General features: G+C 43.7%; 2 protein-coding genes and 1 pseudogene across 5 annotated transcripts; 1 reads left to right on the forward strand and 2 right to left on the reverse strand.

Annotated features, from left to right (window-relative positions):
* Positions 1–799: 799 nt before the first annotated feature.
* LOC310866289 (palmitoyltransferase ZDHHC16A-like) lies at positions 800–15,041 on the reverse strand. Of its 3 annotated transcripts, XM_083775863.1 has the most exons (11): positions 14,923–15,041; positions 11,979–12,229; positions 11,311–11,505; positions 10,327–10,415; positions 9,609–9,637; positions 8,722–8,855; positions 7,137–7,220; positions 5,861–5,946; positions 5,063–5,186; positions 3,826–3,896; positions 800–1,599 (listed from the first exon to the last, which is right to left on the reverse strand). In XM_083775863.1, the coding sequence occupies exons 2-11, from the start codon at positions 12,222–12,224 to the stop codon at positions 1,491–1,493; spliced, it is 1,167 nt and encodes a 388-aa protein (XP_083631989.1). In that variant the 5' UTR covers positions 12,225–12,229; positions 14,923–15,041; the 3' UTR covers positions 800–1,490. The 3 variants fall into 3 exon arrangements, with proteins under 3 accessions (XP_083631989.1, XP_083631988.1, XP_083631990.1); XM_083775862.1 differs by lacking the exon at positions 14,923–15,041 and having other exon boundaries at positions 11,979–12,232; XM_083775864.1 differs by lacking the exons at positions 7,137–7,220; positions 14,923–15,041 and having other exon boundaries at positions 11,979–12,232.
* Positions 15,042–15,267: 226 nt separating this feature from the next.
* Positions 15,268–20,056, forward strand: LOC310865846 (histidine protein methyltransferase 1 homolog; the record flags this gene model as incomplete). The annotated part of the gene is made up of 4 exons (XM_083775056.1): positions 15,268–15,277; positions 15,457–15,533; positions 17,432–17,836; positions 18,991–20,056. The coding sequence occupies 4 exons, from the start codon at positions 15,268–15,270 to the stop codon at positions 19,618–19,620; spliced, it is 1,122 nt and encodes a 373-aa protein (XP_083631182.1). The 3' UTR covers positions 19,621–20,056.
* A 1,246-nt stretch (positions 20,057–21,302) lies between these two features.
* On the reverse strand, positions 21,303–21,989 carry LOC310865847 (uncharacterized protein C1orf198 homolog; annotated as a pseudogene). Its single transcript has one exon. The product of its transcript is annotated as an uncharacterized protein C1orf198 homolog (transcript).
* Positions 21,990–24,828: the final 2,839 nt, after the last annotated feature.

The raw sequence follows: 24,828 nt of genomic DNA on the forward strand, positions 1-24,828 counted from the left end.
TGAACGTTGTAGGGCCCCAACACGGAGAATATTTTTGGGGACACTTCACAACATGCTCAGAAACGCTATGCGTAACTTTAAAAATAAATTAATAAACACATTTCCGGTACATTTACGCTGCCTGCGTCATTTTGGCACGTTGACGTTCATGTTGAATGGCTGTAGTTCAAAATAACCTGGAAGAGTTACACAGTATGACTTTAACCCATTCTGACCTGAGATCAGATTCATACGAGGTTTCCGCCGGACACACACTGGTCTGATGAACCCATTCTGACCTGAGATCAGATTCTAAAAATGTCAGTCGCTCTTCGATTTAAAAAAAATAGCAGACCTACAAGCTCGTATCGCGCCACTCGGTGGCGCGATATGAGCTTGTAGATCTGCTATTTTTAAATAGCTAAAGCATAACATGATGCTGACACCAAAATGGGTGCCCGGTCAGAATGGGTTAAACAGTGAATAGGAGAACAGTTGAGAGACTGTGAGGCAGAAGAACCAACAATGGTTCTGCAATCTGCATGCTGTAATCCACAAGGTCCTGTCTGGGTCTGAGCACACTTTAGATTCCACGTGCGGACAGAAGAAGCTGTCTTTTGCGACATTTCCGTTTTTCTTTAAGACAGCTGGTGGATGGAAAAGAAGCTCCACCTTCCAGGAAAAGCTTGCCCCAGCGGCATTCTGCCGCGTGGGTGGAGGCGAGCTTCATTTCCATCCACCAGCTGTCTAAAAAAACCCCGGAAATTACGCAAAAGACGGCTTCCTTTGGCCGCGCATGGAAGTTCAAGTGTGCCCAGGCTGCCTCTCAGCGAGTCCGTTGGATGAAGACGTGATGTCCAACATTTCTTTTTTTTAAAGAAAAGAAAAAAATTGTGTTCAGTGACCACTGATTATTTGCCGGTCAGTTTAGTGAAATGGTCCAGTCAGTATATGGTTCATAAAAAAATATGATTGTGTAGCCTGCCACGATGCCGAGTCATGATGTAAGCCCTTTTTATTTTTAATGTCACTAGAGGATAATTAATCCCCTTGAGTCGCAGCAACTCGTATGCAAGGTGGTCCCCTTCTGTGTCAACCACTTTCAACCTGGCCAAAATAGCCGATCTACAAGTACGCAACTTCAGGTAGATCGGCTATTTTCACAGCACGATAACGTCGTATGACGACAAAGTATCAAAAATATGGCTCGAGTGGTTATTAAGGGTTGGGTGGGTTCTAGTAGGGACTGGGAGCAGAGCCAACCAAGATATATGGCTGGAAGTGATCTATCCCATAAACTACAGCCCCAGGTGGCCTCGTCACAGAGCGTTGGCCATTGGAAGCCCACATCACCAAGTGGAGCAGTCCTTACTCCTTCACCACCCGACAAACACCTTTTGTAGCTGACCAGATGGTGTTCTCATCACACGCAGGCTGGACAGGGAGCGTACAGTGCCCTCGTGTGGCTGCTGTGTGTCAGAGCAGTCTGTAGGGGCAAAAAGGGACCGGGGTCACACAGGCATCATGTCCTTTGGCTTTTTGACAGGAAAGATGTCCCAGGTCAGGCCGTCATTGTACGGAGCGTGCCCAGAGGGTAGCAGGACGCGTGTGAACCAGTGGCTAGAAAGAGAAGCAGAGAGAAGAGACGGCGGTCTGAGTGAAAAACCCCATACAGAGTTGCACAGGTCAGGTTCAACGTTAAAGTCTGGAAATCTGGAACTTTCATGTTCCAACTCGATCGTCCAAATGTCTGCAGCTGAGCTAATACATGAAGACTGTTTAACCCCTTTTAAGCATTATGTTATACTTTAGCTATTGAAAAATGGCAATCTACAAGCTCATAGAGCACCGAAGTCTGACGTCACTTTCAGTAGAGGGCGTCAGTCCCCAGGTTCATGTATTTGTTTAGTTGCATTGAAATCACCATAGGAGGAGTTTTAGATTGATTCATATAAGAACTGTGTTTGAAAAATAAACATGTCATCCCGGCCGCTTCACTCACATGGATATGAAGAATCAACTGACTGAGAGAAAACGCTAATGTTACTGCTGCTGAATTAGTTAGATTTTCGCTAGAAGCAGACTGTATCATATATGAGTGACTGACTGTTGCAAACGATACAGAGACACCTCCCTGACAATAACGCCGAGACAGCTTGTTTATTTTTGGACCACAACGCTTATAGTAGACGATATTAAGATCACCCCATGTTATTCTCCATAGAGAAACTACTTCCGTGAACCAGGGGAATCGTCGGGATGAGCGAGTTACGTCAGGACTTCGGTGCTCTATAGCGTGGCACAGAGTGCCGCGCTACGAGCTTGTAGATTTTCTATTTTTGAAAAATCTGGAAAATGTTGGCGCAAATCTTTGAATATACATTATTTCAGAGCGAACGTTCTGGAACAACGAGTCCCTGGAACAACATATTGTGGCCAAATACAGATAATTCTGGTGCTCCTTGACATGAAATAGTTTGAGAACCACTTGTATGTAACCACTTGGTTTTTCAGAAAACTGTCATGATTTAGATTGGGGATGCACCGATCCGATACTCGTATCGGAGATCGGCACCGATCCAGGCTAAAATTCTAGATCGGGTATCGGTGGCAAATGGGCCGATCCATTATCCGATCCGATCTGATAATTATGTGTAATTACAGTATGAAAACAACTCTACCTCCTCTGTGACACAGCAGTGTAGTATTGACAGTATAACATGTGGAATGCAGCCAGGCTAGCCTGCTCACACATTAACCTGGTCTAATTGTTGCACAGTTATTTAATAAATAATTCAGTGCATTTATATCTGTGTTTGTTACATTTTGTTTTACAAAGTTGGGAAAGTAATGTTAAAGTCAAGCCTTGATGTTGCCTTACACAAAATAATGATTCAAGACTCCACACAGTGAGGCATACAGCTTAATAGGTTATTACGTTTCTTTGTGGGGAGTATCGGATCGGTACTCTGTATCGGCAGATACTGGACCCCCATGTATCGAAATCGGTATCGAATGCCAAAAAGCCTGGATCGGTGCATCCCTAATTTAGATTAGAAGACATTTTGGAGAATCGTCTTCGGGGTCTAAATGGGTTAAAGCTAGATGGCTGCTTGATAACTGCAAGCTGTAAACCTAGATGGGGAGCCGGGTCTCCCCCACGAGAGGCCACATTTCTACCACTCATCCAAGAGGCAACACCCCACTTGTCCAGGGGATTGCACTTATGACAGTCTCCTCTTACCTAAATAAAACGTCTGGGTTTCCGAGGCCACCTCTTACCCAACACCAGGGTCTAAATGTCTCAGTGGAAGAGTAGGGAGAGGCCACCTCCAACCACTGCAGAATGTACTAGTTATATTCTATTAACATACTGGTACTAGTCTACCATACGGACTGGTTATTTTATTCATTCAAATAAGTTTCGGATTCCAGCTTTATACCTGAGGACGATTCTACAAAATGTATTCTAAATCCTGACAGTTTTCTGAAAAACCCTATGTTTCTATGTCGGTCTTTCTCAAATATTTTCATGTCAAGGACCCCCAAAAATATATGTAATTGGCCGCCGACCCCCATCTTAAAATATGTTGTTCCAGGGACCCCCCCAGAAGCAAAGATTTGAGTTAAAAACGTTCTGAAAGAATATATTCAAACATTTGGGCCACTTTTTTTTCTTTTTTAATAGCAGACCTACAAGCTCGTAGCACGGCACTCCGTGCCGCACTATGAGCTTGTAGATCTGCCATTTTTCAATAGTTAAAGTGTAACATAATGCTTAAAAAACCAAAAGGGGTTCCCACCCAGAATGGGTAAAGGTAAGAAGTAACAAAAGGAGAGGATCACCTTCTCTTTTCCACTCCAAAGAAGACCTTCCAGTTATTCAGTCTGCCGTAGTTGAACGGGTTCCTATACACCTGGAGGAGGAGACAGGCATTCAGTCACTGCAGCACTGTTGATTTCCTCCACTAAAACCAAGACCAAAAATTTTCGTCGACTGCCTTTTTTCACAGAGGAAAACTAAATGAAAACTAAGCTACGATGACTAAGACTAAATATACTGACCATTTCGTCAACAAATAAAAACTAGACTAAAATGTTAGGAAGGGACTAGTGGACAAGAGATCCAGTATAAATCATTTTACAATTGGTTGCATGCTGAAAATAGCCAATTAGCTTGTAGATCGGCTATTTTCAGCAAGTATAAAAACAGTCATTACGATGGAATCAAAGCCCGCCAAAATACATTTTAGTCGAGTAAATCAACTGTAGATTTAGTCGACTAAAACTATACTAACACTAAAACATTCCAGGTGACTAAAATGTGACTAAAACTAAGTGAAAACTATTCAAGAGACTACGATTAAAACTAAAATACAAAATTGCTGCCAAAAACAACACTGCAGAAAACCTGGTTCATTTTGGGGAGCGTTTGTTTCGTTGGCATGCTCACCCTGCCCAGCTTGGGGAGCGTTTGTTTCGTTGGCATGCTCACCCTGCCCAGTTTGGGGAGCGTTTGTTTCGTTAGCATGCTCACCCTGCCCAGCTTGGGGAGCGTTTGTTTCGTTGGCATGCTCACCCTGCCCAGTTTGGGGAGCGTTTGTTTCGTTAGCATGCTCACCCTGCCCAGTTTGGGGAGCGTTTGTTTTGTTGGCATGCTCACCCTGCCCAGCTTTGGGAGCGTTTGTTTCGTTAGCATGCTCACCCTGCCCAGTTTGGGGAGCGTTTGTTTCGTTAGCATGCTCACCCTGCCCAGTTTGGGGAGTGTTTGTTTCGTTGGCATGCTCACTCTGCCCAGCTTGGGGAGCGTTTGTTTCGTTAGCATGCTCACCCTGCCCAGCTTGGGGAGCGTTTGTTTCGTTAGCATGCTCACCCTGCCCAGTTTGGGGAGCGTTTGTTTCGTTGGCATGCTCACCCTGCCCAGCTTGGGGAGCGTTTGTTTCGTTAGCATGCTCACCCTGCCCAGCTTGGGGAGCGTTTGTTTCGTTAGCATGCTCACCCTGCCCAGCTTTGGGAGCGTTTGTTTCGTTAGCATGCTCACCCTGCCCAGCTTGGGGAGCGTTTGTTTCGTTAGCATGCTCACCCTGCCCAGCTTGGCGAAGCGTTTGGTTTCTTTGTGGTTGATATGTCTCTCGATGCTGGTCTCTCCCCTGGATATGAGAACCGCGTGCCAGAAAGTGAGACCCCCAAGGGCCACGCCCACCGTGCTGAAAAGACCAATCACATTCGACCTTTCATCAGCAGGCAATTAACCCAAGCATTCCTATTTTCATTATAGCCCAACAAGCGCAACGCATTGTGAGCTTGTAGATCTGCTATTTTCAGCAAGTGTAAAATCAGTCATTAAGTCGACGGCATCAAGGCCCGCCAAAAAAAAACATTTCGGTCGACTAAATCGACTGTAGATTTAGTCGACTAAAATTGCATGACATTTAGTCGACTAAAACTAGTCTAACACTAAAACATTCCAGGTGACTAAAATGTGACTAAAACTAAGTGAAAACTATTCAAGAGACTATATGACTAAAACTAAAATCTAAATTTGCTGCCAAAAACAACAGTGGTGGAGTTCAGGTTCAGGTTTATTTGTCATGTGTATAGATTAGATACAGAGTATAAATACAATGACATTTATTTTGCTCAGAGCACTCTCAGTCTTACATACACACAGGACATAAACAAACATCTATAGTGCAAGAAAAAGACAAAAAAACAGAAAGAAAGTGCGAGTGAAGTGACAAAACAGTGCAATACAGTTCAAGGTCAGCTGTTCAGCAGCCTGACTGCCTGGGGGTAGAAATTGTTACTGAGACGGGTGGTGCGAGATTTGATGCTCTGGTAGCGTTTTTTGGAAGGGAGTGCAGTGAGAGCCGTCATTTACCTGGTAAGAACCCACATGTAGATGATGCTCTTGTTCATCATCTTCTCCTTGAATGTGTACGTCGGTGGAGGCGTCTGATAACTGGTCTTAATGAAACAAACAATTACATATTATTTAGTTAAAATGAGTGTTAAATAGCTCTATATTTTTGATTGATATAAAGTGTTAGACAGGGGTCTCCTGACTCCTGCACCCATTTTGGACTGATGGCGATAAAAAAAAAAGGCTTCTAAATCCTAATAGTTTTCTGAAAAAACCATGTTTCTATGTCAGTGGTGCAGTGCTCAACCTTTTTCATGTTGAGGACCCCCAGAATTATCTCTATTGGGACACGGACCCCCATCTCAAAATATGTAGTTCCAGGGACCCCCCCCCAGAAGCCAATATTTTAGTTCGCTCTGAAATATATATTCAAAGATTTGCGCCACATTTTCACGACTTTTCAAAAATAGCAGACCTACAAGCTTAAAAGACCAAAAGGGGTTCCCACCCAAAATGGGTTAATTAAACAGAAAATATGTTTTCATGTCGGGATACCAGTTTTATCCTACCAAGTGAGAGAACTCATACAGCATTAGTTATGCAACTAACAAACAAAAAATCAAGACAAAATCAAACGAATGACTCGCACGATATTTGCTCCCATTTATTCTGTCGGGGAGCAATTTTGGCGCTCGCCGACAAAATTCCCGATCTGATCAAGAGCGGGCTTTGATCGCAGAGAAAAAAAGTCTCCTGTAGTGTGAAATGCATAACGATCTGATGACTCGCTGACAACTTTAATACTCCTACAGTGTGTCGGGGTCATTAGCTGTAGGCACTAGGCAGGCTAATAAGCCAGACCGAATCAGCTGTTGGCAAAAAAAAAGTTGCCTGTGTGATTTGAGTCTGGCTTATTAGCCAGACTACATTAGCTGATCATTGACGTTTGATCGCATCGCATGCGAGTCTGCGTCGCGTTGTGGGCTTGTACATCTGCTAGTTTCACCATTTTTTGTAAAATAATAATGAAAAAATAAAATAAAGGGAAGTTCCGCACACTCAGATCTGCGCACAATCAAAGTAGACCGAAAGCTTGCAAAATAAATAGATCAGAGTGTGCGGAGCTTCCCTTTATTTTTCTCATCATCCCTTTGTGACTCCAGCACCTCACTTAAGTTTTTTTCAGCAGATGAGCAGTGGGGTTTTTTTTTTTTTACATTTTTGTAAAATAATAACATTTTTGACACCCGACAGAAACGATTGGTGCCTTTTGTGAGCAGCTGTGGTACCGTACCTGTCCAGCAGGGAGCAGGCCAATGAGGACTCCCATCCCAGTTACCGGCACTCCTGGTTTTTCCACATCCATGTGTTTAAAGCGCTGGAAGAACAAGCCCCAGAGAGACGACACACCCACAGTGTTATAGACACACAGACATGCAGGTTAGCAAAGCAAGCAAGCCAAGGTAGGGCACAAGACACAAGTTAAATAAATAAATACTGTACTGTACTGTACTGCAGGGGTAGGCAACCTTAGGCACGGGTGCCTACAGGCACAGGGATTGTGATTCAACACAATGCGATATCGCGATACTGTAAGAAAGGCAATACTGCCGATTTTGTTTTAACTACGAAGCAATTAATTCAAAAATAAGTCGTAATCGACTGAATAAAACATATTCAATAGTGGTAGCCCTACTATTTGTACACGCAGGCACAGGAAATGCATATCGTCACTGTCGGGTAGAAACCTTGTACTGTACTGTACTGCAGGGGTAGGCAACCTTAGGCACGGGTGCCTACAGGCACAGGGATTGTGATTCAACACAATGCGATATCGCGATACTGTAAGAAAGGCAATACTGCCGATTTTGTTTTAACTACGAAGCAATTAATTCAAAAATAAGTCGTAATCGACTGAATAAAACATATTCAATAGTGGTAGCCCTACTATTTGTACACGCAGGCACAGGAAATGCATATCGTCACTGTCGGGTAGAAACCTTGCATCTACAAATTTCTTTTTTTTTTTTTTTTTCGTCATGTATACCAGAGTGTCGCACAACAGCAGTGAAAGTAGCAGAACTTGGATCTGCCATCTTCACTATTTCTGAAGACTTTCATTATCAAGAATAACGTTTTTTGGTCATACAAGGTTTACACCCGACGGCGAGGACGTTGAGCAGGCACAAGAGACAGACAGACAGAACGATGAAGGCCTGTTCAGAGTCCACTTTTAGCTGTTCACAAGTAAAAACAGAGAGATGTGTTGTGTGAGCGGTGAGGTGACCACCGCAGAGTGACGTCATGTTGTAGTCTTCACCTTAACCCATTTTGACCTGAGATCAGATTCTAAAAATGTCTTCTACGTCCTGACAGTTTTCTGTAAAAGCTATGTTTCTATGTCAGTCGTTCTTTTCAAAAATAGCAGACCTACAACCTCGTAGCGCGCCACTCGGTGGCGCGCTTTGAGCTTGTAGATCTGCTATTTTTCAATAGCTAAAGCATAACATAATGCTAACACCAAACGGGGTTCCCGCCCAAAATGGGTAGAACTGGACTATGAATAGGCCTTCAGGCAGCATTGTGGTGTGAGGGTGACGGTGTGAGGGTGAAGGCTCATACATAAGTCTGGATTTTCGGTGGTTAGGTGACCACCGAACTACAACATGACGTCACGAGCCGCGGCTCCAGCCCTTCTCTCTGTTTTTACTCACCACCGCTCAACGTTATTTCAGCTCCGGTGGTCAGGTCACCACCGGAGCGGTGGTCACCTTACCACCGAAAATCCAGACTATGAATAGGCCTTAACAGTGTGATGGTGACGGTGTGAGGGTGACTGTGTGAGGGTGACAGACATGAGTGTAACGGACGGTTCTGACCTCCAGCGCGTGGTAGGCGTCTAAGAACAGGTTCCTGCCGCTGATGCTGGTCCAGAAGCAGCCCAGGGTCATAAACAGGCAGAAGGAGAAGAAGTAGCGGTGGTTGAAATGGCCCACGCAGTTGTTCAACCACGCTGGTAGGGTGGGGTTGAGATTAAAGAAACACACACCATAACGTCTGAGAATAACATCATAATGTATTTTTGTATTTATTATTATTACATTATTAATTTGGAGGTGGTCTCCCTACTCTTCTTATGAGACATTTAGGGCTCCATTTTCGTCACCGCTAATTAAACCCCTTATCCCTAAACTATTTTTTTTACTATTTGAAAAACATTTTTGAATAGTTCAACTAGCCAATCTACATTGACACGTTGTGAGCTAGCTTGTAGACTGGCCATTTTAACTATTCAAAAATGTTTTGCAAAATAGTAAAAAATAGGCAAAGAAGTTTAGGGATAAGGGGTTTAGCGGTAAGGGGTTTAGCGGTGACGAAAATGTACCCCGTAGTTCTGTGTGGGATAAGACTACTGGTCAACAAGCAGTACTCTCTCCTAGAGGGAATCCCTTCTCGTCTAGGAGAGAGTTTGTTCCCGGGAGTCCCAGGTTTGAATCCCGGGTAGGAAAGAAACATACAGAGATTTTTAACCCATTTTGACCTGAGATCAGATCTAAAAATGTCTTCTACATCCTGACAGTTTTCTGAAAAAGCCATGTTTCTATGTCAGTTGTTCTTTGATTTTTCAAAAATAGCAGACCTACAAGCTCGTAGCTTGTAGATCTGCTATTTTTCAATAGCTAAAACATGACATAATGCTAACACCAAAAGGGCCCTTAAACAACTAGAAATTAGTAACCTGGTCAAGAATACAAACAAAGGATACGACAGTGATGGTCCATTTTCAGGATGCACCTGTAAAATTCAAAAAGGTGTATTTGTTGAGTTAACAGTCTGTGTAGGTCAGTGGTTCCCAAAGTGGGGTCCGGGGACCCCTAGGGGTCCTTGAGGGAGTTCCAGGGGGTCCCCAGCTAAATCATAGTTAGGAACCAATGATGATGATTTCTTTATTAGGAAAAAGACCCCTTGAGCTGTAGAGATGTTGACAGGACAAAACACTAAATATTGCAAACCTTGAAAACCTTACAACCTCATTACGGCATTGAATCCAATAATATACTGTAACACATTATGAAAATACTATGTCCTATACAGTGAGTGCAAAAAATAAAATAATGATAATAGTAATACGGAATAAACATGGTGATATAATGGCATATTTACCGAAAGCAAGAACATAAAAGTGGAGCCTTATGGGTCTGTAACTCAGAGTTACATCAAGTTAGATTTTACAATATGTATTGGGGGTCCCAGAGATAAAAAATGCCATTACATAGGGAGCCGTAGCCTAACCGGGTGGCCTAGAGCCGTAAATATCTTCTCATATACAGTATGTCGGTCCCTGGCATGCATTTTAAAATGGGGGGGGGGGGGGTCCGCAGGCTAATGAGTGTAATTTTGGGGGTCCTTGACATGATAAAGTTTGGGGACCACTGGCCGTACTGTAGGTACAGTATTCAACCAACGATTCTGAGCCAACTCGCCTGTTGCAGATGCCACAGTGGTGCGTCCGGGCTGGCTTAGGAAGGATGCACTTCTTGCAGACGGAGACAAATGGAATGTCATTTTTAACCTGCAAGAAAGAATCTAGTGAGCACACTGACATTGCAAAGTCATATTTTCACCTACAATGTATTGATTTTTAACAAGTTTTTATACATGTTTGAAAGAATACCAAATATTAGCAGATCTACACGCTCACAACATGTCACATTGCTATGCATTGTGAGTTTGTAGATTAGCCATTGTTGAGTGACACCATTGCACGGCAAATTCAGACCTGATTTTGTTGATTATAAATTTAAATTATTTCACTGATTCGTTAATTAATATACAATGGAAAATAACCACTACAATCCATCAAAAAAGTTAATCGATAGAATAATCGCGAACAAGATTATCAATAGTTTGCATCTCTATATTACCCCATTCTGAACAGGAACCCCTTTTGGTGTGTTAAGCATTTATGTTATACTTTAGCTATTGAAAAATAGCAGATCTACAAGCTCATAGTGCGGCACCGAGTGCCGTGCTACGAGCTTGTAGGTCTGCTTTTTTTGAGAAATCGCAAAAATATATATTCTTTCAGAGTAAACATTTCAACTCAAATCTTTGCTTCTGGGAGGGTCCCTGGAACCACATATTTCCAAATTGGGGTCGGCGGCGAAATACACATAATTCAGTATAAATATAATAGTGCTGTCCCCTTACTGTAGGAGGGGACAGTATAAATATAATAGTGCTGGTCCCCTTACTGTAGGAGAGGACAGTATAATATAATAGTGCTGGTCCCCTTACTGTAGGAGAGGACAGTATAATATAATAGTGCTGTCCCTTACTGTAGGAGAGGACAGTATAATATAATAGTGCTGTCCCCTTACTGTAGGAGGGGACAGTATAAATATAATAGTGCTGGTCCCCTTACTGTAGGAGGGGACAGTATAATATAATAGTGCTGGTCCCCTTACTGTAGGAGGGCTTCCCGGGGACGTCATGGTGGCTTTGTAATAGTGGAAGGCGATCATGACGAGGTTCCAGTGACCGTAGCAGACGTGCCACGCTATCCACGCCGGGGAGTAGGTATGGATGACCATCGGCAGCAGAATGGTGTAGGCGATCAGCACGATGGAGCTGGTCAGAACCACGACCAGAAACACAAACACCTGGGAGACCAGGAGAAGGGATCAGAACATCACGCTGTCGTTGGCACAGCATTGCACACACACCATTTAACCCATTTTGGACTGAGGTCGATTAAAAAAAGAAAAGGCTTCTAAATCCTAACATTTTTCTGAAAACCATGTTTCTATGTCAGTGACAGTGGTGCTCAACCTTTTTCATGTCAAGGACCCCCAGAATTATATGTATTGGGACACGGACCCCCATCTCAAAATATGTCGTTCCAGGGACCCCTCAGAAGCCAATATTTTAGTTAAAAATGTTCGCTCTGAAATATATATTCAAAGATTTGTGCCACATTTTCACGACTTTTCAAACATAGCAGACCTACAAGCTCGTAGCGCGTTACTATGAGCTTGTAGATCTGCTATTTATCAATAGCTAAATTATAACGATGTTTAAAACACCAAAAGGGGTTCCCCAACACACGCACACCCACCCACACCCTCTCTCTTACCGCCCCAAACCAGCGCGTGATGTGATCGACGGTCCAGAACACCGGCTCGAAGACCGAGTCGAAGACGACGTCGGAGTCGGTGAGGGTGTTGAAGTAGAGGGACCGGCCCAGCAGCCTCAGGTAGTCCCCCAGCTCTCTGAGACACAGGGGCAGCCTGCTGCTGCTGCTGCGCCCTCTCCTGGTGCAGGACCGCAGGCGCATGCAGCGCAGCACGGGAAGCACCGAGCCGGGGCACCAGCACCGCATCCCGCCTTCTGAAACATAGTATACACAAACAGAACATAACATAAATATAGTATACTATACACACACAGAACAGAACATAAATATAGTATACACACACAGAACAGAACATAAATATAGTATACACACACACAACATAGTGTCGGGATGTAGAACCGGAGGAATCAGGAGGAGAAGGAGCCAGGTCCAAGAGATCACATTTGGAACCGTTTCAGTGTGGCTCAGAGCCTCTGCCTGATGGCCTCAAAAAAGTCTAATATCATGGCCTGGGCCGTGGCTCAGTGGTCCAGGCACCTTGGCTGGTAATCCAGTCTGGCAGTGTGCCGTGGGTTCGACTCCCGATCCCGACGTCTTCTCCCCCATTTCCTGTCAGCCTACTGTCTGTCCCTCCATAAAAAATATTAAATAAAAGCGAAAGCCACAAAAATAAAAGGTCTAATATCTCCCTCGGTCCCTTTGGTTAAGATGTTGGACTTTCACGCGGGAGGCCCGAGTTCGAATCCCGGGCGTTACATTGGTTCTGTGACCCGGATGGGGTTTCCCCGTGGGAGGAGGTCAAAAGGGAGGTGAGTGTAGCAGAGTGGCTATATGTACTGTAGTCACGTGTAGCCTATATATTAGGTTCAGCCCTTGTTATATACTGTACGCCACCCACTATGTAAGCTTATGGAAACTGATGTTGAAAGATGTAATGAAATGGAGATCGAGCCTCCGTGAAGGGTAAACTGTGCAACATGTATGCAGTATGCCATGCATGCTAGCAGCAGCAATCCCATTCCATTTCGTCACACATACTGCACAGGCACACCTGAGCTTCCATGCGCGGCCAAAAGCCGCTGTCTGCCGCCGTCTCTTCCTGGTTTTTAGACAGAAATGACAGGCAGAATGCCGCTGGGGCAAGCTTTTCCCGGGAATCTGGCCACCCACACGGAAGATTGCCGCGTGGGTGGAGCTTAATTTCCATCCACCAGCTGTCTTAAAAACCCGGAAGAGGACGCCGGCGGACAGCGGCTTCTGGCCGCTCATGGAATCCTAAGTGTGCTTACACCAGGGGGGCAGTCAGCCAGATATTTCGTGAAGCCTCTTTTGAAACTTCCTGAAAGTTCATATAATGGCCTGTTGTGGCGCTGGACTGGACCCAAAAAGCCCCATAGCTCCATAAAGGCCCATGTATTTGGGCCCAACTTCACCTAGACTGTATTACCTTAATAAACATGGTCATGAATACTTTCTGCTTCCAGTCACTAGTTTAAAGTCTCATTTCTAATGTCATAATATTCTTTTTGGAAAATTATGGTCCCATTTATAAAATAAATGACCATAAAGTCGCGTATGTTCTGAGGGGCGTGGCTACCGTTACAGTCTATGATCGGGATCCCCCACCCACTTGAGTCAAAATAAAAACCAACGGAGAAGAAGGGGGGAAGTCCCGCCTCGTTGTCTGGGCCAGCCAATGGCCAGCTGGGCCCAAACGGATCAAGAAAGATGGCGACTTACAGTGCATTAGAGTGCAAGGAATTTCAGGCTTCATTTTACGTTCATGTTCGACCCGGGGAACGCTTTGTCCATATTTTTTACAGTCTATGGCTTACACCCATACAGGTAGTAGTGGTCCAATCAACAGAACAGGCCATCTCGCTCTCCTACATTCCAGTCTGCTGAATGTCTGAGGCACAGGGTGGAGTCAGTCTGTCAATCCTAAAGGAAGTTGGTAGTATATTCAGCCCCATGGACATTATATTCACAGATAAGATTGATCCCCATGGAGAAATGCATGTGTCATATTAGGCAGCAACAACACAGTGACAGACTACGGGCGGGCGGTGGTGGCTCAGGGGTAGAGTGGCCGGATGGTAAGCGCAAGGTTGCCAGTTCGAACCCTGTGGGCTCCCCCAGAGTTGGTGTCGGAAGTGTCCTTGAGCAAGACTCAGAACCCTAAATTTCTCCTGATGTGCTGCTGGTTGGTGCCTTGCATGGTTTCCGCCGCCATCGGTGTATGAATGTGTGTGTGTGAGTGAATGGGTGAATGTAATGCACAATATATGTAAAGCACCTTGGATAAAGGCACTATATAAATACACCATTTACTACAGCAAGTAAGTCTACACTATACCGCCAATGAAAAACGGATTATTTCTGACAAGACATCTGCACTTGGTCTCTGAATGAGTAGGACAGCATATATAGCCAATATAAGACTTAATAAATATGTAGTGTCAACAGCGAGCATCTCATCTGGGTGATCTGGACCAGGCACGATCAGTGGTTAGCAATGCCCAGTGGATGGATATGAAAGAATAGAAGCAAGCAGTCAAACCAGGATCATTTATATTGGTAAAATAAGACACTGTTAGCACAGCAGCAGTATATATCCTTCACACAGCATCTGTCAAGGAGGTTCTCAATCATCCTTACTAACTACTGTAACTAACTGTACACGTCACACACCGTGAAGTGTAACTCATGGGAGATGATTACTAAAATGAACTGATCTATTCATCAAAAGACAACACATCGATCGTAGCCTACGTCAGCTCAGCCTGCACTATAGTCTCAATCCTTCCAAATCCCCCATTGTTGAGGGAATTATGTTTCCCCCACTGAAATAAATCTGTACCGCTGGACGCACGCAGAGCCCCTCCATCGTCCAAAAAACCCAACGAAACGTTCCATTATATTTAATATGTCACATGAATAATACTCACTGATCTGAGACCGTAGTGCACAGCGGGGAGTCCAGGAGAGTGGAGACACACCCTGGTCACATCATGGTCAAACACAAGGTGAAAATCTGATTTATCCAGGCATGTTGAGAAGGAAACAAATATTATACACCCGAAAGCAGCGGCAGCCCCGACAGTAAAATCCTCTCAACTCCTTATCGATGCGCATGCTCCGTTCTGGCGAAAGGCTTCATGGGAAACAGTCAGGAAATGGAATGTTTCCCCAACAACAACAACAAAACACAATATCACTGCAGCTACACAACAAATAATACTATATATAGATGTTTATGTATTTATTATGACATATATGTACATCCGACATGCCAGAAGGTGATTCCATTGGTTATCATTCATGATAGATAGGATATTGGGAGTTGTAGTTCCTCCACTCGCCCCACACGTGTCTGTTGAACACGGATTTCAGCTGTAGTGTAGTGTAATAATTTTTGCATGTCTTTCTTTATCAATCATGTCATTTAGTTTCAACTTTGATGTGCACGCACGTGCAGAAGATGCAGCTGATGGCGACGATGGCGATGTAGTTCAAATTAGTGCAAATGTGGACAATTCAACAACTAAACATGATGTGAGTATGAACGTATAATTATTGCCGATAGTTGTTGCTTGACTTGTTCCCTGCCTGTCGGAAAGCGACACCGTCGTCTGATTAAGTATACTTCATACGTTTATAAACTTAAACCTTTACTGTATTTATGCATATTCTTCTGATGTGCTATAAAGCCTATGATCCAAGCATCGGTGCAGTTATGGCTAAGTGTGTCACTGTAGTAGCACCTTCATAGCCCAAAATGTGAATCAAATGTCAAAACCAATCATGTCAGAATCTAAACATCTACGAGAGTTCAATTTTCACACCAATCTGAGAGATTATGATCTTCACTAATGCACTTGCCCACTAGCTAGTACATTCGAGATCACAAACATTTTAACAATGAATGTATTCATGACATGTCCACACAAAGACACTGCAAACACATAGTAACGGTACACTAAATCATCATGGTTTATGTCTTCGGGTATGAGATGATAAGTAACAGTGTAGTGGCTGCCAAAAGTGCCAATTATTATAGCACTGTACTTGTCTTCCAAACCTGTTTGGACATTCCAATTTGTTGAAAGTGAACTCTCTAACAAACAGTCTGTGGGTAGGCTGCTAAGGATATAGGACATCTGGGCACCTCAATATAGAATTGTCCAAATTATTAATATATATATATATATATATAATGTATATGATGTGAAGTTGAACATCAATTATCAACATCATTATCAGACTTAGTTTTATCTTTCAACTTCTGAAATTACTCGATATACAGGTTTTATATCAAATTGCAGCAATTGTAGAGATATTGGACCATAATTGTCGAATGTTTAAGCATGCTCCAATCATGTATACTTATTTACTTAAGATAATTTTTCAAAAAAATATTTATTTTTAACATTTTGGATGAAATTGCCAATTTTACATGGAGGTGCCCAGAAGATGTCTAAGGTGCCCGCTGCCAAATATAAAACCAAATGGTCTGCACCTATCGGCTCATCTCTGAGATGGTATGTAGGAGTGGTTGGTATTAAATTACCGTAACCGCAGTCATAAACGTTTCCTCTAGGCAGGGTCAAAGTGCAGGCTATCTCTAATACAGACATTTCTCTGGACTCTTCATCAACCACCACATCTGATCATGCCGTATTAGCTGTCAAAGATGTAACGATATACAGAGGAAAGGAATAAGGAATATCCACAATTTCTTGAGTAGCCTAGTTTAATATGAACTTGTTTATTTTCTGAAAACTTACAAAAATGACAGAAATTGCATTTTTCGGTCAGGATACCAATTGTATCCAATCAGGAGAGAGATGGATATAGGATGCACAAGTGAAATTGGACGCTGTAAAACTGAAGCTGATAAATGGGTACTCTCTTCTGCCAGACTGACAGGGAGATAGATCCCTTGTCAGTCTTGTGAGGCACAAAATAATTTCTGATGGTGGAGGCCTTTTGAAATGAAGAAGTTTGAGCTTCACTGCTCTAATCTAACCCATTCTGAGCGGGAACCCCTTTTGGTGATTTAACCATTATTTTAAACTGTATCTATTGAAAAATTGCAGATCTACAAGGGTCTGCTATTTTTGAAAAATCGTGAAAATGTGTCGCAAATATTTGAATATATATTCTTTCAGTGTGAACGTTTTTAAAACCTGTTGAGCCCCATTGCCCCCGCCGCTCAAATCTTTGCTTCTGAGGGGGTTCCTGGAACAACATATTTTCAGATGGGGTTCGGCGGCCAAGTACATATTGTTTTGGGGGTCCTTGACGTGAAAATGTTTGAGAATGACTGACATAGAAACATGAGGGTTTTTCAGAAAACTGTCAGGATTTAGAAGACATTTGTAGAAAGAATCGTCCTCGGGTCTAAATGGGCTAATCATGTCTGTCCTCCTGTGCCTTTTCCAAATTTCAAGACAACAACAGACGGCAAATCCGCAGAGCCGCCGCCCAAAGAGGCCAGAGAGCACCGTCCGCCGTCGGACCCCGGCTCCCTGCTGGAGGACGCCGTGTCGGAGACGGTGCGCGTGGGCGCTCTGCCTCCCCTCCACTTCCTGAACGAGACGGTGCTGGAGAGGACCGCCCCGGAGAGGGAGGACCGGGAGAACATTCTGTCTCGCAGCGCCGCCCAGAGGTCCGACCTCATCTCGGGGGTGTACGAGGGAGGCCTGCGGGTGTGGGAGTGCACCTACGACCTCCTGGAGCTGCTGGAGAGGGACGGAGAGACGTTCGCAGGGAAGGCGGTCTTGGACCTGGGCTGCGGAGCGGCACTGCTGGGGATTCTGGCTCTGAAGAGAGGAGCCGGGCAGGTCCACTTCCAGGTAGGCCTGCCTGCAACTGGCCATTATGTTCCATCATTCTGCACATTACTCTTTGGATTAATCAAATAATTAACCCATTTAGACCTGAGAATGATTCTATGAATGTCTTCTAAATCCTGACATGTCAGTCGTTCTCAAACATTTTCATGTCAAGGACCCCCAAAAATATATGTAATTCGCCGCCGACCCAAAGAGAGGCCTATGAGTTAAAAAAGTTTGCTCTGAAAGAATATATATTCAAAGATTTGTGCCGCATTTTCACGATTTTTCAAAAATAGCAGACCTACAAGCTCTATTTTTCAACAGCTAACGTACAACATAATGCTTAAAACACCAAAAGGCAATCTTTTAATTTTATTTATTTTTTATAAACTAATCGACCTGGCAAAATTATATTACGACCGTTAAATCGATGCGTCTGATGGAAAACGTAATCCCTATTTCTTACCTACTACTTTGTTGTGCAACAGTGTCGCACCAAAATAGCCAATCTAAAAGCTCACAACACATTGTGAACTTGTGAACGCATTGCCGAGCCATGAGGCCCATGGGGCAGGAGCCTATCCCCTGTTTCTGTTGTGTTAGGCAGTTTCATGTACAAGTACACCCCCTGGACAACATGATGCTAGTATGTTTTTAGTTTTTTATATATATAGTTTTTATTGGGGACAGTTAAGCAGCACATTTGACAGGAAAATCTTTGCACAGCATTTCTTTTCTTTTTTTTAAACATCACACCCCCAAAGAAACAAGGACAAACAGGACAAAAATAAAAGTAAAGAGGTATTGAGGCACTGTCTGTTAATTCTGAAATCCACAGTCCGCTATATTTGGGTCACACCGAGCAGTCTAATCCAGGGAGGTGTGAATATTGAAGTATTCTATAAAGGGTCTCCATGCCTTAGTGCCTGTTGCGGGGAATTATCCCAATACAACCCTTGATGCTGAGTGCCAAGCAGCAGGAATTCACTGTGTTCCATTATTGAGAGTATTTGGTATGACCCGGCCGGGGATCGAACCCCGACCTCCCAGTCCCAAGTCTCCCCCCCCCCCGGTCCTCACACCCCCCAAATCAATCGCATCGCTTAGCGATTCTTTTTTAAATAATGGATTAAATCATCAAGTTCAAATGACTGTTGCACCTCTACTTCCAGGATTACAACAGCACAGTCATCGACCAACTCACGGTGCCCAACGTGCTGCTGAACTGTGAGGAGGAGGAGGAGGAGGAGGAGGAAGAAGAAGAAGAGGAGGAGGAGGAGGAGGATGTGTTGCGTGAAGAAGAGGAAGAAGAAGAAGTAGAGGGCAAGGGGAAAGGGAAGAGGGTGAAAGAAGATGAAAGTCCAAAAGAGACTAAAGCAAGGAAACAGGAGGCAGAGGACGGCGGGCCAGCACTTAAGAAACAAGCCCTCGACCCCTCCCAGCATGCGTCAGTGGCCAGGTGTCGCTTCTTCTCCGGTGACTGGACCACGTTCCTCGCGCTGGTTCTGAAGGAGGAGCCGTCGCCCAAATATGACATTATATTCACCTCGGAGACCATATACAACGCCGCGTACTACCCCTCTCTCCACGACACCCTCCACAGACTGCTGGCCCCGGGTGGACTGGTCTATCTCGCCACCAAGGCCCACTACTTCGGGGTGGGGGGTGGACTCCACCTGTTTGAGGCGTTTGTGGAGCAGAGGGGCGTTTTCGCCTTGGATCGTCTGTGGGATATGAACGAGGGGCTTCAGAGGCACGTGGTTGCCCTGCGTTTCAAAAAGGCAAAGACCTCTTCAGTTTGAGAACTGTAGCGAGACTTTTTACTAGTGTACAGCCAATAATTATGTACTGTATGTGCCTTCAATTTAACACGTTTTCACCTTTTGCAGTGAAGGTTTTTTTTACTCCCATCGCACAAGGGTGTGCCATCAGCTAATTAGCTTGTACGTCAGCTCTGTTTGACAAGTGACACCGTCTTACTACAGTCTATAAATGCCTCAGCCTGCTTCCATAACATGGCATGCTGTATGTCGTCTCTCACTGTCCAAAACTGTTACTTTTCAGGATTCAAAATAAATGTATGACAAAAGTAGCAGATCTACAAGCTTAAAATGTGTTGCGTCATGCCGCTGTTGCCGCATTTCCAAATTATGGATCTGCTACTTTTGATGCTGATGCTGTAGTATGATCAAGTATTCATCAACTAAAATATACACAAATAAATTAATACGGATCTAAGACGTTTCTGCCCTTCAGCGACGATATGCTAGTTTGACTGTGCTCCCAGTCTCAGATGATGATAATCCTAAATGCATACAATACTAGTGAAAACACTGCACACTGGATCATAACCTGACTCTGCCAGATGGTGGCAGTATTGAGTTCACACGTTCCCTCCTGCCTGTATCTGGGCTCTCAGGCAGAAACGATGAACCGGAAGCAGCGGGACAACGATCTGATATCTCCATTATAAGTTGTAGTCTTGTTGGGTTGTGTTTACATTAGAGTTGTAGTCTTGTTGGGTTGTGTTTACATTAGAGTTGTAGTCTTGTTGAGTTGTGTTTACATTAGAGTTGTAGTCTTGTTGAGTTGTGTTTAAATTAGAGTTGTAGTCTTGTTGGGTTGTGTTTACATTGTGCTGTGGCACAGCTTCAACATGTCATCATTCATCATAAGTTGTAGTCTTGTTGGGTTGTGTTTACATTGTGCTGTGGCACAGCTTCAACATGTCATCATTCATCATAAGTTGTAGTCTTGTTGGGTTGTGTTTACATTGTGCTGTGGCACATTTTCAACATGTCTTCAGTCTCGCGTTGGTCCCGCCTCTCACATCGCTCCGGTCTGATTTGGTCCAGAGTACATCGTCTCTGCCCGAGAGACACCAGACTCCCTTCTGGCAGAATGCAAATGTTGTCCAGCAGGGGGAGTGGTTTTACCAGACTAACTGGATCATGCTCCCATGGATATTATTATATCAATTATATATTATTATAAATTATTGGCACCAAAGGTGGCATTTCGAGCGCTTGGCTCTTCCTCAGTCTGAGCCATAGACTGTAAAAAATATGGACAAAGCCTTCCCCGGGTCTAACATGAACGTAAAATGAATCCTGTCAGTCCTTGAATTGTAAGTCGCCATCTTTCTAGATCCGTTTGGGCCCAGCTGGCCCATTGGCTGGCCCAGACAACGAGGCGGGACTTATCAGATATAATATATATATATATATATATATCTCCTAAAGAATCAAATAATATACACAACATCTTAAAGCATCAAAGATGGGATTAAATTTGAGAAACTATATAACTATGTTAAATAATCAATCAGTAATAATGTAGGCCGAATAGATAACAATAAAGCATCAATCAATCATATAGGAAATATATAAACATACATTATAAATATAATATGTCAAATATATATATACATGATGCCCAATTAGGCAGGCCAAACATTATAGGTCTGATTAGTCCACATTCCAGTTTACATAAAGCAAAGGAAATACTCTAATAGCGGCCTGGGGGCTCGCTGCTTGGCGGACTTGGCGGGGGCTAGCGCGGGCTCCGGCGCCTCTGGCTCTTTTGGGGCAGGAGGGGCCATGACGGAGGTCTCCTGTCGGAGGTAGGAGGGGAGGGGTTTCTCCCCCTTCTCCATAGATTTGATCTGGCTGGGGGTCAGCGAGGTGTAGTCAGTCGGCCAGCTCTCCCTCCATCCTGGAGCGCTCGGCGCTGATCTTCCAGAAGGAGGACTCCTCCTCTGGCCGGTGGCCCTGGCCCTCGCTGATGGACCCCTTGTTGGCACTAGGGGTGTTTTTGCCGAGCTGAGAGTTGGGAGCAGACTTGGTGGTCTTGGCATCGGTCGTCTGGGAGGAGGAGACGCCCTGCTCTGCTGCGCCCAACGACAAACTGAAGTCCAGTTGGCTCTTGGTTTCCCATGAGAACGGGGCAGAATGCTCATCTTGCCAAGTGATATCCTCGTCTCCGAAGTGGACTATCTTCTGGCCGGTCTGGAGCAGCAGTTTCGGGTAGCAGACCACCTCCTCGCGGTCCACCCTGTGCATGCGTAGCGGGATCGGATGTGGGGGTCCATCAGGCAGTTGTCTATGGCCGTGTCCTGCTCCACGGAGCTCATCTGCTCCCAGTGGACAGTGTACAGTATATTGATGAACATTACATTAAAAATGCAGTGTAAATATACCAGATTTAGCAAAACGTGCTCATTTCCATCTGCAGTCCCCAGACATCAAACATCAAACAATACAAACAGGACTGACATACAGGACATAGCATACAAATACCTAGTACATTTCAAACATAATAAGACTAGTAAGAATAAGAAATAAGAAAATATTAAACTATTAGATAAAACTATTATTAGGGTAGGTTTACTCTAATAATCTCTCTAACACAGCATACAAAATAAATACACCTAAAATAATCATGAATGGTTGCAGCTTTGGTTTTCAAGCAACCATTTTTTCAGATTGTATTTAAAAGAGGAAAATGTAGCACATTCCCTTATATGCAGAGGAAGTCCATTCAATTTTACACAGCCCTGTACTGAGAGGACATTTTGGCCGAATGTTGTTTGCCGGTGCGGCACGCTTGCATGGTTTCTGCTGCGGATTCGGGTTCTTGGAAATGCCCCCCAGCCACTGCGTTAGTTTTACTGAGGTTAGGTTTAGGTATAGTTTACTGAGGTTCGGTTTAGGTATAGTTTTACTGAGGTTAGTTTTAGGTATAGTTTTACTGAGGTTAGGGTTAGGGTTAGGTTTAGGTATAGTTTTACTGAGGTTAAGGTTAGGGTTAGGTTTAGGTGTAGGCTGTCAATCACAGCGACTGGCCAGTCACAGCTCACCATTTACTCAAACCCGCAGCAGAAACCATATTGGCGTGCGGCACTTCGCAGTCTCCTCGAGTTGTTGCTCTGGTACTGATTCCCCTATCGCATGGGTTTTCAACAGGTGATCCGTGGACCACTGGTGGTCTGTGATAGTTCTCTGATAGTTCACCCGATAGCAGGAACAAAACATGGTGAAGCAGCATTCCACCATTATGCACCACAAACCTGGAATAGCATTCCAGGTTACATTAGAAAATCCCCAACCATAGCCGTTTTTAAGTCAAATTTAAAAACGTATTTATTTAACATTGCATATCCCAATTAACTGTGTTTCTATTAAAGGTGGGAGTATCTGTTGTAATGTAATGTAATTGTATCTATTATAATCTGTATTCATTTTAAAGTGCACTGTTGCACTCTGTGTTTGTTTTTATTCTGTAAAGCACTTTGAATTGCCTTGAGTATGAAAGGTGCTATATAAATAAAATTGCCTTGCCTTGCCTTGCCTTGCCTTGCCTTGCCTTGCCTTGTGAAGGTATTGCATGTGGTCCCTGACCATGCATTTAGTAATGTAGGAAAGTGAAGATTTGTATTTTAAGTTGAGAAACAATGCAGTAAATGACGTGGTGATATGATGACTTGTCGATGTTGTCAGTTACTGGGAAGTCGGCCGTCAAGAACTTCCTTGCCTGGTTGAGTCACCATTATAAAGAAATGTGCCCATAATTAATTGCGTCTGCTCGCTCATACATACAGTAAGTTACAATAACAACATGATTTTAATATGGAAGGTGATTTCCACCCCCACACAACACCCATATCCCCCTCCTCCCAACACAACAGTGGTCCCCAGGTTGATTCTCAGTCAGGGTGGTGGTCCCTGGTTCATAATCGGTTGAAAACCTCTGCCCTATCGGGCTTTCATTTAATGAATTCACTTAGGGGGGTGCGGGCACAGACCATGTAGGGTCTTGTATATGACCCCAACCTGTTATCAAAGCTAAAACATTTGAGCCTCCAGAGGATGTTACAATGATGATATGAGCGGGGCTTCCTGTCAAACACCTTGAGCGCACTCTTATAGAGCTGTTCTATGGGTTTGAGAGTGGTCACACCTGTGCAAGACCAGTTTGTGAAACAGTATTCAATAGAGTCCATATTCTGGGGTGAACATTGGGGTGAAAATCGAAAGATCTACAAGCTCAAATCTGCTATTTTGGGCAAAGATATTTGGTGTAGAGAGGGACAAAGAGGAGCGGGCCAAGTATACGTAAATGTACAGTTGGCGTTATGTGAACGTTTTAATGTAATATACCAGGTTGATGAACAATAAAAGATGCTGTCGCATTCTCATCTCACCGTAACTTGCTTTTTGGTGACCTAAACTAGGGCTGGGTCGATATGACTTCAAATCAATATCTTGATTAGGATTATGACAAACTTTTGCTCACTCATTTCGACTAATTAATTGAAATGTTTTTCTTTCAAATGCTGACGGATCGTTTCGCTTAGTCGCTATAGCTTGTAGACTAGACCATTGTACGACTAATACATCTAATATAGGCAATTATGCATACAGTAGTGTCTGCCTATATAGAGCGCCGCAGTCCCGCCCCCTTTCATGACAACGAGAGACCCGGAAGAGAATTCCCTGTTCATTTTCCTCATAGACTTTTCAAAAAGTATTTATTTAAAGACGTTTACGCCCCGGACAAAGCCAACTCGAGGTGTGATCAAATAATTAGAAGAAGAAAGATTTTTGAAAAACCGTGAGAATGTAGTGCAAATATTTGAATATATATTCTTTATTCTTTCAGTGTTTCAGTTTTTAACTCAAATCTTTCATTGCTTCCAGGGGTCACTGGAACAACATATTTTCAGATGGGGGTCGGTGGAATATTACATAACCTTTGGGATCCTTGACATGAAATATTGAGAACCACTGATATAGAAATATGAGGTTTGTTCAGAAAATTGTAATGATTTAGAAGACATTTTTTAAATGTCGACGGCAGGCCTAAATGTGTTAACCCATTCTGGACGGGAACCCCTTTTGGTGTTTTAACTAAGCATTATGTTGTACTTTAGCTATTGAAAAATAGCAGATCTACAAGCTCATAGCGTGCCAGAAGCTACGAGCTTGTAGGTCTGCTATTTTGTTTAAATC

The sequence above is a fragment of the Protomyctophum parallelum genome (assembly GCF_964188405.1).
Source record: "Protomyctophum parallelum genome assembly, chromosome: 10".
Classification (NCBI taxonomy): domain Eukaryota; kingdom Metazoa; phylum Chordata; class Actinopteri; order Myctophiformes; family Myctophidae; genus Protomyctophum; species Protomyctophum parallelum.

Bases quoted from the DNA above. Each gene is read 5' to 3' on its own strand.
- LOC310866289 (XM_083775863.1), bottom strand. From the start codon at position 12,224: ATGCGGTGCTGGTGCCCCGGCTCGGTGCTTCCCGTGCTGCGCTGCATG. The intron at 5,947-7,136 runs GTACGGTACCAC...TGTTTCATTAAG, and splicing joins GCCTGCTCCCTGCTGGACAG to ACCAGTTATCAGACGCCTCC. The intron at 5,187-5,860 runs GTAAATGACGGC...TGGTCTTTTCAG, and splicing joins TACATGTGGGTTCTTACCAG to CACGGTGGGCGTGGCCCTTG.